Here is a 12708-nt window from a genome sequence, read left to right as displayed (position 1 = left end):
AGCTTTTTCATTAACCTAAGGCACGACCGCTAGATGAGAAGCTTGAAGACCGTATTTGGAGTTCTTTACCTTAATGAACCCAAAGTTCGAGGTTCATAAGAATTATAGATGAAGTTAGCGGAGATATGTGAAATCTCTTTTATGCAAATTTTTGAATTCCACAAAAAGCTCATTCTAAAAAGTTGTGTTCTTTACGCGTTCTTTGGTCTATTTGATTATAAAATAACATGACGATATTTTAGAGGAACTCTAATTTACCACTTGTTAACCTTAGGTGGGATAGAATTAAAGATAAGTCGTACAATTATTTCGAGTTTGACTTCTAAGCTCATTCAATGCGTAGTCTTCTCATTCAAATCGTAGAGACAATAATAGAAAAAGAACAATTGAAGAGAGTATGCAAGAGGCCCAAAAAAAATGCTATAGCATTTCTCTAAACTAATGTCTACTTGGTACATAAAGTAATTCTCACACTTCACATTTTATCTATTCAATGATGTTTCATTGTAATTTTTGACTTGTTGCCTCCCCCGTACCACGGATAACGCTTTGCCTCTTTGAAAAAAGAACAGCTAAAGTGCGGATCAATTTAATAAATATCATCTTTCATCAAAAAAAAAAATTTAATAAATATCATAGTACATTTGGATTATGATTAAAATTTACATCAAATCAATTTGACCGTCATTCATTATATTGCACCTTAAAAAGTGCGTAGTTGGTACATGATTGGGAGCCCGGTCTTGCGCACTTCCTTGGTTAGGGCAACTCCAATGTGGGGGCTCGGGCTCCCAATTTTGGGAGCCCCTGAATTTTGGGAGCCTCGGGGCTTTGCTCAATTCCAACGTTGGGCTCCCAGCAGGGGCTCCCAAATCAAAATAATATACGTGTGTGAAGTACGTGTGCGAAATTTTGATTTTAAATTTCGACTATGAATTAAAATGTGATATTATTCAAGAAAGATAATTTCAAAAAGATAAACACAAAAATTAAAAATTAGAGAAAAATACTTAAAAATGAAGTATTTCAAATAATAAGAAGATTAAAAAAAAAATTAGTTTAAAAAAAAATAAAAAAAAATCAAAATAAAGTGGGGTGGATCCCCTTTTTAGGGGATCCACCCCAAAATATGGCCGTTGGAGCTCCCAACGGCCATATTTTGGGGGCTGGGAGCCCCCAGCCCGGGCTCCCATTTGGGAGCCCGGGAGCATGGGGCTCCCGGGTTGGAGGCAAGGGGCTGGGGCTCCCAAATTCAAATTGGGTGCCCCAGCCCCCTATACATTGGAGTTGCTCTTACTAATACTGCTAGAGAATTTACAACAAAGTGGCGCACAACTTTGCACATACCGAATTAACACAAAATTGCTGACTTTTGCTAGTTCAACCCTTTTGTTAACTTAGTTACTTTTCTGTCCCTGTAATTTCATTTCGTAGCATTATGGGCCTATAGTAACTTTTCTTTGTTGAACGTAATTTGCATTTCAGAAGAAAAAAAAATAACACTCGAAAAGCCATGGAAGTAAAGGGTTATTTCGGTAATCCTACAGCTGATTCCATCATAATTATTGGCTTCCTTCGTTTTCTAATCTCATCAAAATCAACCGTTAAGATTAAACACTGAAAGCGTTAATCCTAAAGGCCCATTTCCTTGTCAAGTTGATAGTTCATAGTTTCACACCATTCTTCATACCAACACAGTAAATTTAGTTATCATTATATTGCCGGCGCTTTGGGGAAATAAAAAAAATTCGGTAAAGATTTTGTCAAAATTCGTTAATTTTAATTAACTAATTTTTTTTAATTGTTAGAGGGAAACGATTTTGAGTGAAATAGGTTTCCTTTTCCTTGTTGTTCTCCACATCTCCACCACCACTTTTTATCCACTCTGATAATGTTGTCGGCAAACGACCATACCGACAACTTTCAATTTTCCTTTTTAGAATCTTTCTTCTTCTACGTCCACCACCATCACCACCTGATTTTTTTTTCTCTCTCTCTTCATCTCCCATTCTCTTTTCTCCTCCCTCTCGATCTCTTCTCCTCCCTCTTTCTTTAGTTTCCTCCCTCTTTCTTTCCCTTCCTGTTCTCTCTCTAGTCGTTTTCCTGCAAAGGAAATATTGTCGGAAAACAGCATTGGTTTGGGACAATCCCGAACAAGTACATTGGTTGGGGGTTCCCCAAACCAATTCATACTAAAATGGAGGGATCCCTAAACCCTTTCGGTTTTGGAGGGACTCCGAGATTCGAACATTAGGTAGGGAAAATCTTTTGTTGTTGTTTCAGAAGCCAGTGCCATTAATTAACATCTCCATATCGAAGCTCTGTAGAATCGTGCAGGTCCTGAAACAAAAAAACGTCTTTGGTGATACTTTCTGGCAGAATCTTGACATTGTCGTCAATGCATTTGATAATGTTAATGTCCTTATGTACATGGATCGGAGATGCTTATATGTATGTCCAGAAGCCACATCTGGATCTGAAACTTTAGGTGCTAAATGTAATACTCAAATGGTTATAGCTCACTGTGCATTATAATGCTTTAAGAGACTCAACAAAAGAGCAGAGAGAGAAGAAGGATAAATGGAGGTGGTGGTGACTGAGAGAAGAAGAAGAAGAAAAAAAGGGGGGAAATGGTGGTGGTGGCCTGATTTGGTGTTGATGATAGAAGATGAGGAAGAATAAGTGTTTTGTTTCGCTTTGAAATTTTGCACCCATGAAAATATATAAGAATTTACAATTTCCCTTTAAAATTTTGTACCCAAGAAAAAAATTTGTTTCCCAAAGCACCGACCTTTTATATTCAATTCACGTTAATGTGTTGGCCTCTGTTTCAATGAAACAATAAATTTTAAGTAAATTTTTGTGGATCTTTTTCTTTCTTTCCCCCGCCATCCACTACCATAACGGTCGTTGGCAGACGACCATTGCAGGTAATTTTTTTTTGTTATAAATTTTCTCTTTTTTTTTCGACCACCACCAAGGCACAAACATTTCGTTCTCTCTCTAAATATTTCGATAAACGGGAGAAATTCCTTCGCCGAAATACCTATCTAGTTTGGGGGGAAATCCCCCAAACGCTGTAGTGCTTACTTTCTGGATAAATCCCCTAAACAGATAGTGCTTACTGATTTGAGGGATTTTCGCCAAACGAACAAGCTTACTAGATTGGGGAATTTTCCCAAACATGTAGACTTATTGGTTTGAGGGGATTTCCCAAACCAGTATGCTTACTAGTTTGGTGGAGTTTCCCAAACGAACAAGCTTACAAGTTTAAGGGATTTCCCTTCCAAACCAGTATACTTACTGGTTTGGGGATTTCCCCCCTAAACAAGAATGCTTACTGGTTTGGGGATTTCCCCCCTAAACAAGAATGCTTACTGGTTTGGGGATTTACCCTTCAAAACATTAAGCTTATTGATTTGGGGATTCCCTCTAAACCAATATACTTCTGGTTTTTTGGATTCCCCCAAGCCAGACTGAGGAGAAAAGAAACGTGACGGTGGGAGGAGAGGAGGGAGAAGCAAGGGAGGAAAGATGGATAGAGGAGAGAAATGGCGTTGACGGTCTGAGATGATTGGGAGAGAGAAGAAGAAGTTTTGTTGCCTTTAAAATTAGAAAAAATACACAATTTTCCATTAAAATTTTATACTCCAGAAAATTTGAAAAATACACAATTTCCCTTTAAATTTTATACTCTTTAAAATTTTCTTGTTTTTCCAAACCACCGTGTTCTTCATTAGTTTTAGTTCTTCTTTGCTCCAATCTCTATAAATTTCTATATGAAATATCGTTCAAATCACTATTGTCAGCTCAAATTTGTCCAATAACTACAATCTTAATACCGAATCCAGTTAAAAAACAATGCTCTATGTTATGTTATATATGGCCTTCAAATGGAGAAAACTGGATGAAGTATAAGTAACACAAATTGATCAAGCACTAAAAGACATTTTAAAAAAAGTTACATAAAACTTGATAGCATTGCTTTTCAATCAGGAAAGTTGACCTCATTTTATTAGTTTGAAAGAAACAACACCAAACTAAAAAAACAAGTAACAACAAGAACAAGTAACAACAAAGCAGACAAGATTTTTGGAGACACCCCATATGGATATCTACACTAAGTATTTGGCTGAAGTTCTTCACCATTTCAAACGGAAATGGAGCAGCCACATCCATCATAACCACCATCATTGACTTTCTCACCACGGGTACAAGGAGCATGAAGATATCTTTTCCAGGGTTCCTTCGTGCTAAAGTTCTTTGGCAAGTGCTCTTGGGGTTTACTCGATTGGCGGATTGAGGAGTGAAACAAAGGAAAAGAAAAATATGCTGGGATTTTGTTAGGTTCGTGTCATCCAACTCTAGACCAATTCGTAATGAACATAGAAGACCTATACATTATATTCTTGATTGCTAGTTATCATTTCTCTCATGTGGGACTATTATCACAGGCCACGATTAATGGTTCTCGATTCGTGGCTCTTATCCCACTTTGGAACCGTCTCATAACTCGCAGACGGCACAACTTTTCCATTTTTTATGTCATTTGTCGACATCAACTATATGGAGGCTAATATATCATTTTTCTATATTAATTAGTATAGATCCCAAGGACCAGCCTCTATAAAAAATTGATATTATATATATGGTCTTTCACCACTTCAATTATATAAGAATGGAGATGAACATCTTGTCTATTGGCTTATGCTTAATAAGTTTAGGTTTAGTTTGGTTAACTCATTATTGGTATAGATGGAGCAATCCAAAGTGCATCAATGGTGGAAGACTACCCCCAGGTTCCATGGGTTTCCCTCTCATAGGAGAGACTATTCAGTTCTTCATCCCAAGCAAGTCCTTGGACATGCCTTCTTTCGTCAAGAAGAGAATCTCCAAGTAACTACCTACCTACCTTTCTTTTTTATCGTATCCTACAGTGGTATTCTTTTCTCGATTTGATATTTTTTATTGTATCTTCTTGTTATTCTATTTTGGTAAAAAGTCTAAACTTTATATTTTATGATTAAAAAATCAAATAATTGTATTTTGTTTGGTTAAAAACTCAATATTTCTTTCAAAATTATTGCAAGGCGAGGTGTTGCTAACATCTTGCAAAGTTGTTTGCAAAATCTTGCAAAGCTATTGTAAATAATGGAGATACTTGGGGAGCTCAAGACTAAAAAAAATTGATGGGTCATTTTTCACAAAAAAACAACTTATAGAGTTTAGGAAAATTTCCAATTATTTTTGCCATTCAGTTGCAGTTTAGTCCTTCCCTTTTGTCAGAATGCTGAAGAGCCTCCCAAAATTTACACTATTTGAAAATTAGTCCTCAAATATGTTAAGCTATTGAATACGTCTTGCCGAAAACACCATGTTACATACTGTACACATAACGCATATACTGACTAGCTAACATATTGGCAGATATGGGCCACTGTTCCGGACTAGCTTGGCAGGTCGACCCATCGTTGTATCAACGGACCCGGAATTCAACCATTATATCTTCCAACAAGAAGGGAAGTTGGTGCAGTTCTGGTATTTGGATTCATTTACTACCATTCTTGGGGAAGCTGCTAGTGCTACAACTTCTAATTTGATTCACAAGTACCTTAGAAACTTGATCTTGAATCACTTTGGTACTGAATCTTTAAAAGAAATGCTTCTTTCTAAAATTGAAGTTAATGCAAACCAATATTTACACTCTTGGTCAACTCAAGCTTCTATTGAACTTAAAACTTCCATTTCAAGTGTATGTCTCGAATTAATCAAATTTACCTGCATATTGGTTTTCATACTCATCTTCCTGAATAATTCCAATTTTGCACCCAATTTGTGAACAACAACAAAATTGGGCCCTTATATTTGTATAGTATTCCTATTTGGGTACAAAGACCATGATTCCGCTACTCAAACTTACAGTCAATATTTTCTTCACCTTTTTACCCTCCGTTGTAAGACTAATTATCTCATGTCTTTTTTCTCTCCATACTCATTAGTATTGGTCGTCAATATCAGTCAGTCTACAAGTGCCGACGACATTCAAAAACATTTTTTCAATCTCTCTTTTGCGTCCTCTCACCACTACTTCCACCTGATTCACTCACTCTCTCTCTCTCTCTCTCTCTCTCTCTCTCTCTCTCTCTCTCTCTCTCTCTCTCTCTCTCTCTCTCTCGAAATCCAGACGAAGGATGCATCCCTTGTTTGGATTTATGTGGGTTTTCAACCTAGACGAGGTTGAACACTCGTCTAGGGTTGAAATCCCAGATTACTCCAAATGAGGGATCCTCGTCTAGTTTTAGAGAGATGGGGAAAGACATATGAACAAAAGAAAAAGGGAGAGAGAGAGACCAATGAAGGAGAGAGAGAGACCAACGAAGAAGATAAATAGAAAGAATAATGTGGAAGAGGAAAAAGAGAGATTTTCTTTTTTGAAAGTCATCAGTATCGTCAAATCGGCCGTTGCCGCCGATCTTTTCCTGCGACCAAATCTCGCAAATATGTCGAGAGAAAATAAAGGACATGAAAGAATAAAACAATGGGTAAAGAGAGAAACAAGATATTGACGGTTAATCTTGACCAACATAATCATGATCCTGGCGTCCAAATTAAATACAGGACAATATGAGGACCAAATTTTAAGTTGGCTACAAATTAGGAGCCAAATTCGAATTAACCACCTAATGGCTGTGAATGTACACAGATGATATTAGATTTGGCATCAAAACACATCTTCAGTTATGATTGGTCATATTTCTCTAAGACTATGAGTAACATTTCCATCAACATAGGACAAGGTCTCATGTCTTTTCCCTTGAACATTCCTGGGACAGCTTTCCACAAAAGTATGAAGGTACTACACACTAGATGCATCTAATTTACTGTTCTAAGTTACAACTAAAATGGAAGTAGATATGAGAGTATTAGCTAACTTTTCTTGTTTAATGATTATTGCTTAGAACCAGAAAAAGGCACTAAACATGATGAGGGATATACTAAATGAGAGACTCAATCTTCCTGATGATAAGAAGGGTGCTTACGACGATTTACTTTGTCAACTAGTTGAAGACGCGAAAATGGAGCAATTTTTGTCCAACGATTTGATTGTTTTCATATTGTTTCTCCTTCTTTTCGTAACCATAGAGACGATTTCTTCCACGCTCACACTGGGGTTGACATTACTGATAGAGCATCCATCTGTCTTCAATGAATTAATGGTCAGTATGTACTATGAAGCTCATTAGATTATTAGCTACACAAGGGTTAAAACCGTCAGTATATTATGAATTATTTGTTATAATACTACCAACAGTTACAAACCGTCAATACCCGCTATATAATTATAAACTAACTTTGTTCTCATTGATTAGGAAGAGCATGAGACAATTCTTAGAAGCAGGGAAGACAAGGATTCACACCTTACATGGAAAGAATATAAATCTATGACTTTTACTTCTCAGGTTTGTAACTACTTAGTTATTGACTTTTTTTTTTTTTGAGGATTTCATTATATAGAAATTGAACTCGTCTTTAGTTGTTAAAACACTAATATTTACCCACATACAGGTTATTAATGAGATATTGAGGATGTCAAGTGTTGCTCCTGTAATATTAAGAAAGGCCATCAAAGATATCCATATAAACGGTAAGAAAATATTAAAATTAAAGGGTACTTCGGTATTTTTATATTGGCGATTTCTTGATTTTCTTATAGTGGTACCACATCACTCGTAGTAGTGCTCAGTGCCTGGACTGGCCTGTAAGTATGAAGCCAATATCTTTTGGACAATATCCTATCGCGTAGGTTGCTGAGAGTTTGGTCGTTGAAAAATGCTAAACGGCTTGAAAAAATGGGCCAACAACTGGCTGAAAGCCGACGCAGCCATCTCCCATTGGGCACACTTTGGTCAGAGATCAGAAACGGCCCGTCCAACGGGAGCCAGCCACGTTGGCTTTTGGCCTGCGGATCGGCTAATTCTTTCAGACCGTTTAGCATCGCTCTCGGTGGTTGTAATTATGAGCTGTATTATAAGTCCATGATAATGGTGGGGGTTGTTTAAATGATGTAGGATATGTAATTCCAGAAGGATGGGCAATTATGGTTGTTCCTTCAGCTCTTCATATGAATCCAGACAAGTTCAAGGACCCCCTAACTTTCAATCCCCATAGATGGAATGTGAGAATACTTTTAACCCTAAAAAACTGTTGTTATCACATTATATGATCATAACTCTTTTGTAATTGATCATAAACATAAAAGGACCTTGGATCAAGTGGCTCTACTAAGAGTTTCATACCATTTGGAGGAGGATCAAGGAATTGTGCTGGAGCAGAGTTTAGCAAGGCCTTAATATCTGTGTTTCTTCATGTCTTAGTAACTAAGTTCAGGTACCATATCAGTTTATTTATTTAATTTTAATCTTCATGTCCAAGACATTTTTTTTGTGTTCTTACCTGCTCGATGGTTCGCAGCTGCACCAAAGTCAGAGGAGGTCAACCAAGTCGAACCCCTGTTCTTTCAATCGGAGATGGGTATGATGTTAAAATATCAGAAAGAGCTAAATAAGCTTGAGTTACCGTCCATTTTTAAGTTTAATAAAAATCAAATATCTACTGCCATCGAATAAAGAACATTTATGTTAATGTGGTTCTGATCAATCAAGCTAGATATCTTAAATAATCCTATATTCCTGTATTTAAGTTGACCAGCATGGCTATGCTTAAATAAAATTGCTCTTATCAATTGAGAGGGTGCTTGTTTTTTTTCTAATTCTCATATGGATTCCACTGGAAGGTTAAATTGACTTGACTCCGATTCTATAATATTTTTTTCTCTTTGAATTGTAATACTCCCTCCGTCCCAAATTAAGAGTCCCACTTTGAAAATACAACTTTTTTCACAAGTTTTGCTTTCCCATTTTTACCCATATTAATTTAGTATATCCTTTTTGCAATTCAAGGAATTATGGTAGGGTATTATTTATCTCACTTCACTTTCCATAAGTGACCAACTATTGAAAATAAAATGAAGCACTAAATTAGAAACACAATAAAATTTGGGTCAGAGGGGGTATATAACTCGTCCAACTGTCTGATTTAAGTTGTTTGGGATCTGTATGGTTTGAACGCGTAAGATAAGTCAGATTTAGACACTTAAAAAAGGGCTATTTCACAAATGACCCCATAACATGGCTAACTGAGACAAGGAACGATGTACGTTAAGGTCTTCTAATTTGAACGTACATCAAGATATCTTAAATAAATTTAAATTTCCAATTTGAGACGTGTCCAATTCAACAATTTTCCTAATTCAAGGTGTTAGAATAGTTAGTTCCACATTGCCCAATTGCTTAAACTTTTCTCTTATACTACTCCTTATAAAGATCTTATGTAATAGCTATGAAAATCAATACAAATCATTACAATTGTCTTTTCTTACATGGTATAAGAGCTTCTAGGTTTCTTTCTTGGGTTAGTCAATAGAGTCTTCCGCTTACCGGCGGCGGTAGTCCATTAATGGCTACCGTCCGCCGGATTTTTATCGGTTTTTAGCTTTTATGTTTCAAATTTAGTATTTGTTTTTCAAATAAGAGTAGTTCTCTTCTTCAATTCAAGTCATTATTCAATTCTTTTCTCAATAGTATTTGAAAATGATGGAAATTAACAAGAAGAAGAAAGATCAAAACATGAGTGATTTGTTGAAGAAATCACATGATATACTTTTCAATGATCTCAAGCATTTTAAATGTCAAGTTCTCCACAACATCAAATCTATGTGTATCAATGGTCCATGAAGTTCTATTTGAGAGAAATTAAAAAGCTATTAGAGATGGGAAAAAGAATTCATGGATTTCTTTCTAAGCATAGTTATATACCCCACGTTCATCTTGAAACTATAGTCATAGTTGTCCAAAATCTTGATTACAATATGATGCACATTAACTGTTTGATAGAATGTATCAAATAAATCATGCTTATTCTCAAAGATAGTTTTATTTTGATGTATTGAAAACATGTTTGTGGGTTCCTTTATGGAAAAATAGTTAATTCTCTTAGTTGATTTGCTCATACTTTTTATATCAAGGATGAGAACTCTCAAATGTTTGTTTCTTTAGTAATTTACTTGGTTCCATTAGTTTTTCATAAGATCATATGAAGAGGAGATAAGAAAAAATTAGAAAAGAATTGAAGTGGGAAGGATCAAGAATGGTGCTTGCTAGTGGTTGAAAAATGATAAATTCATAAGATCAACGGTTTGCATTTTATATGGAGTAATAATCATGTGTGAGAGCTATTGAAAGCAGGGGCGGAACCAGGATTTCATGTTAGGTAGGGCAAGCCTATAAAGTCTGCATAATGTAAACTCCTACTTGTAATGTGTATGGCCTTAGAAGATACAACACAATTTTTTAAGGGCGCACATCCTTTCGTATCATGATTTTTTACATTCATTTTATAAGTTAATAATCTAACCAAAACAATAGAAGTGATTTTTTAACTTGGATTTACAAATTGGCATAACATTAGATAATTCAATGGAGTACCAAAATATCGGTAGATTCTTTATCAACGATTATACATTTTAAAGAAAAAATTCGCATATTATTAATCATTCATGTAAGATCTTTATATTATAATTACTCAATGATATCCAATTAGTCACTTAATTAGGTCCGTTAGTAGTTTGAAACCAAAATGAAACAAAAAAAAATAGGGCAGCAGTGGGAGTTAAACTCGTGTCATTGCCATGGAATGATAGAGACTCCACCACTGGAGCTAAAGTAACTGTAATGAACATTGGGAGCTTGAGTTATATATATGGAGATCAGGCCGGGAAACTGCCCTGCCTGGTCTCCACATAGTTCCACCCCTGATTGAAAGCAAGGAGTATATCTCCACCCACAACCGGACAATGGGTTATAATTGTCCGCTTTCTCTTTAAAAAGAGAAAATACGTGGCAATGACGCCAACTTTTCTTCAAATGGTCTTCCAATGGAGAAAAGAAAAACAACAAAGAACAAGAACAACAACAACAACAACAACAACAACAACGAAGAACAACAACAACAACAACAAAGAACAACAACAAAGAACAACAAAGAACAACAACAAAGAACGACAACAACAACAAAGGATAACAACAACAACAAAGAACAACAACTTAGCAACCTCACAATGATGTCTCCATATCAATACCAAGTCAACATCTACAAATTTTAGCAAACTTCATGAATTTTTCCCTAGCAAAAGTCATTCGTTTGAGGGGGAATGTTAGAATAGTTAGTCCCACATTGTCCAATTGCTTAAACTTCTCTCTTATACTACTCCTTATAAAGATCTTATGTAATAGCTATGAAAATCAATACAAATCATTACAATTCTCTTTTCTTACACAAGGCTGTTTTGGTCTCCTAATTTACAGATCGGCCTGGTGCTTATAGAAAAAAATAGTTGTTGGACCCAATACTTATAGACCCGTCCGCTTACAGCCATTTGGCCCGGTGCCTTTATAAGCACCCAACCGACTATTCTCCTAACATAAATCAAAGTAAACTACTTGATTCAAATTAGGAGAAGGGAGATTTTATAGGCAATGTCCGAACTTGTTAAAGGCAAGCTTGCTAAAGACAATTCCTAAAATGGTTAAAAGCAATGTATCCAAAGGAGGCAATACCCAAACTAACGTTTGACCTAACGGCACATTTGACGTCGTGATGTCGTCGTCGGCCGGAGATTACCGGCAAATAACTCGGGTAACAGATACAAGCTGTATAATCGGCAAAATAAAGGGAAGAAGGTGGTAAATGAACCTTCTGAAATGAAGAATGAGCCCTGTTTTAAATGTGGTATGACAGGGCATTGGCAAAGAACATGTAGGACTGTTAAACATCTAATAGATCTTTATCAAGCATCCTTGAAGAAACATACTGCCAATGTAGAAACAAATTATATCGAAGTCAATGATTCTTCATGTAACATGATGGGCCTAGAAAGTTTCCTAAATAGGTCTACACCCGCAAGTGCACGGGTGTCAAGTTGTAATAATTCCGGTAAGACCGGTTCGTTCCTCAGAGACTAGTTAAACCTCTTCTAAGACTTGGAAGTAACACGTTTTCTTTGTAAATTGGTTTTTGGTGATAAAATAACAAACAACTTAAAGAAAACAAGTGCTATGATACAAGGGACTTAATGGAGGAGATAACCTAGGATTTTAGAATCTATTTTAACACATACTAATGACACGTAATCATGCATATCTCTCGTATTACTCAAGTCTTGGTAACCTATCATACCAATTCTCGGAAAATAATCAAATTAAAGCGGAATCACTAAAGTCTAAACTCAAAGCTTCGAAATGTCAAAGTCGCAACGATTAACTATCAATTTGTAAGTATGACCCATTAAAGATGTATTCTAAACATGAATCATCAAACTATAAAGCATAGCTAATGAAGAGATCTTCGTATATCGACACCTGGAGTTGAGTATTACTCGGTTAAAACATTTCAAGATATTAAAGCATGAAAAGAGTCTCACTATTGATATGTTAAGACTTCCTCATAAACCTTAGTCGGATAGAGACTTCGCTACACAAAATCATCATCATCATGGCAATTGTAAACAAATGAGCTTATTACAAAATCAAATATAAAGGTGAAGAAGATCACCAAATAAAAATCTCCAACTTGCTCCTTAATGAGGATGAT

The 12708-nt window shown here is 35.9% G+C and overlaps 1 protein-coding gene across 1 annotated transcript; it reads left to right on the top strand.

The window, feature by feature from the left end:
- Positions 1-4678: 4678 nt before the first annotated feature.
- On the top strand, positions 4679-8661 carry LOC147538783 (beta-amyrin 16-alpha-hydroxylase CYP87D16-like). Its single transcript, XM_086643005.1, has 9 exons — positions 4679-4896; positions 5428-5752; positions 6704-6853; positions 6960-7217; positions 7371-7460; positions 7567-7645; positions 8070-8176; positions 8261-8388; positions 8473-8661. Exons 1-9 carry the CDS (start codon positions 4679-4681, stop codon positions 8564-8566), a joined length of 1449 nt encoding a protein of 482 aa, XP_086499131.1. The 3' UTR covers positions 8567-8661.
- Positions 8662-12708: the final 4047 nt, after the last annotated feature.

This window comes from Eschscholzia californica, unplaced genomic scaffold (assembly GCF_041429995.1).
Source record: "Eschscholzia californica isolate CP2 unplaced genomic scaffold, dmEscCali1.0.p SCAF_5, whole genome shotgun sequence".
Lineage (NCBI taxonomy): Eukaryota > Viridiplantae > Streptophyta > Magnoliopsida > Ranunculales > Papaveraceae > Eschscholzia > Eschscholzia californica.
This window is presented reverse-complemented; position numbering and strand designations above follow the sequence as displayed.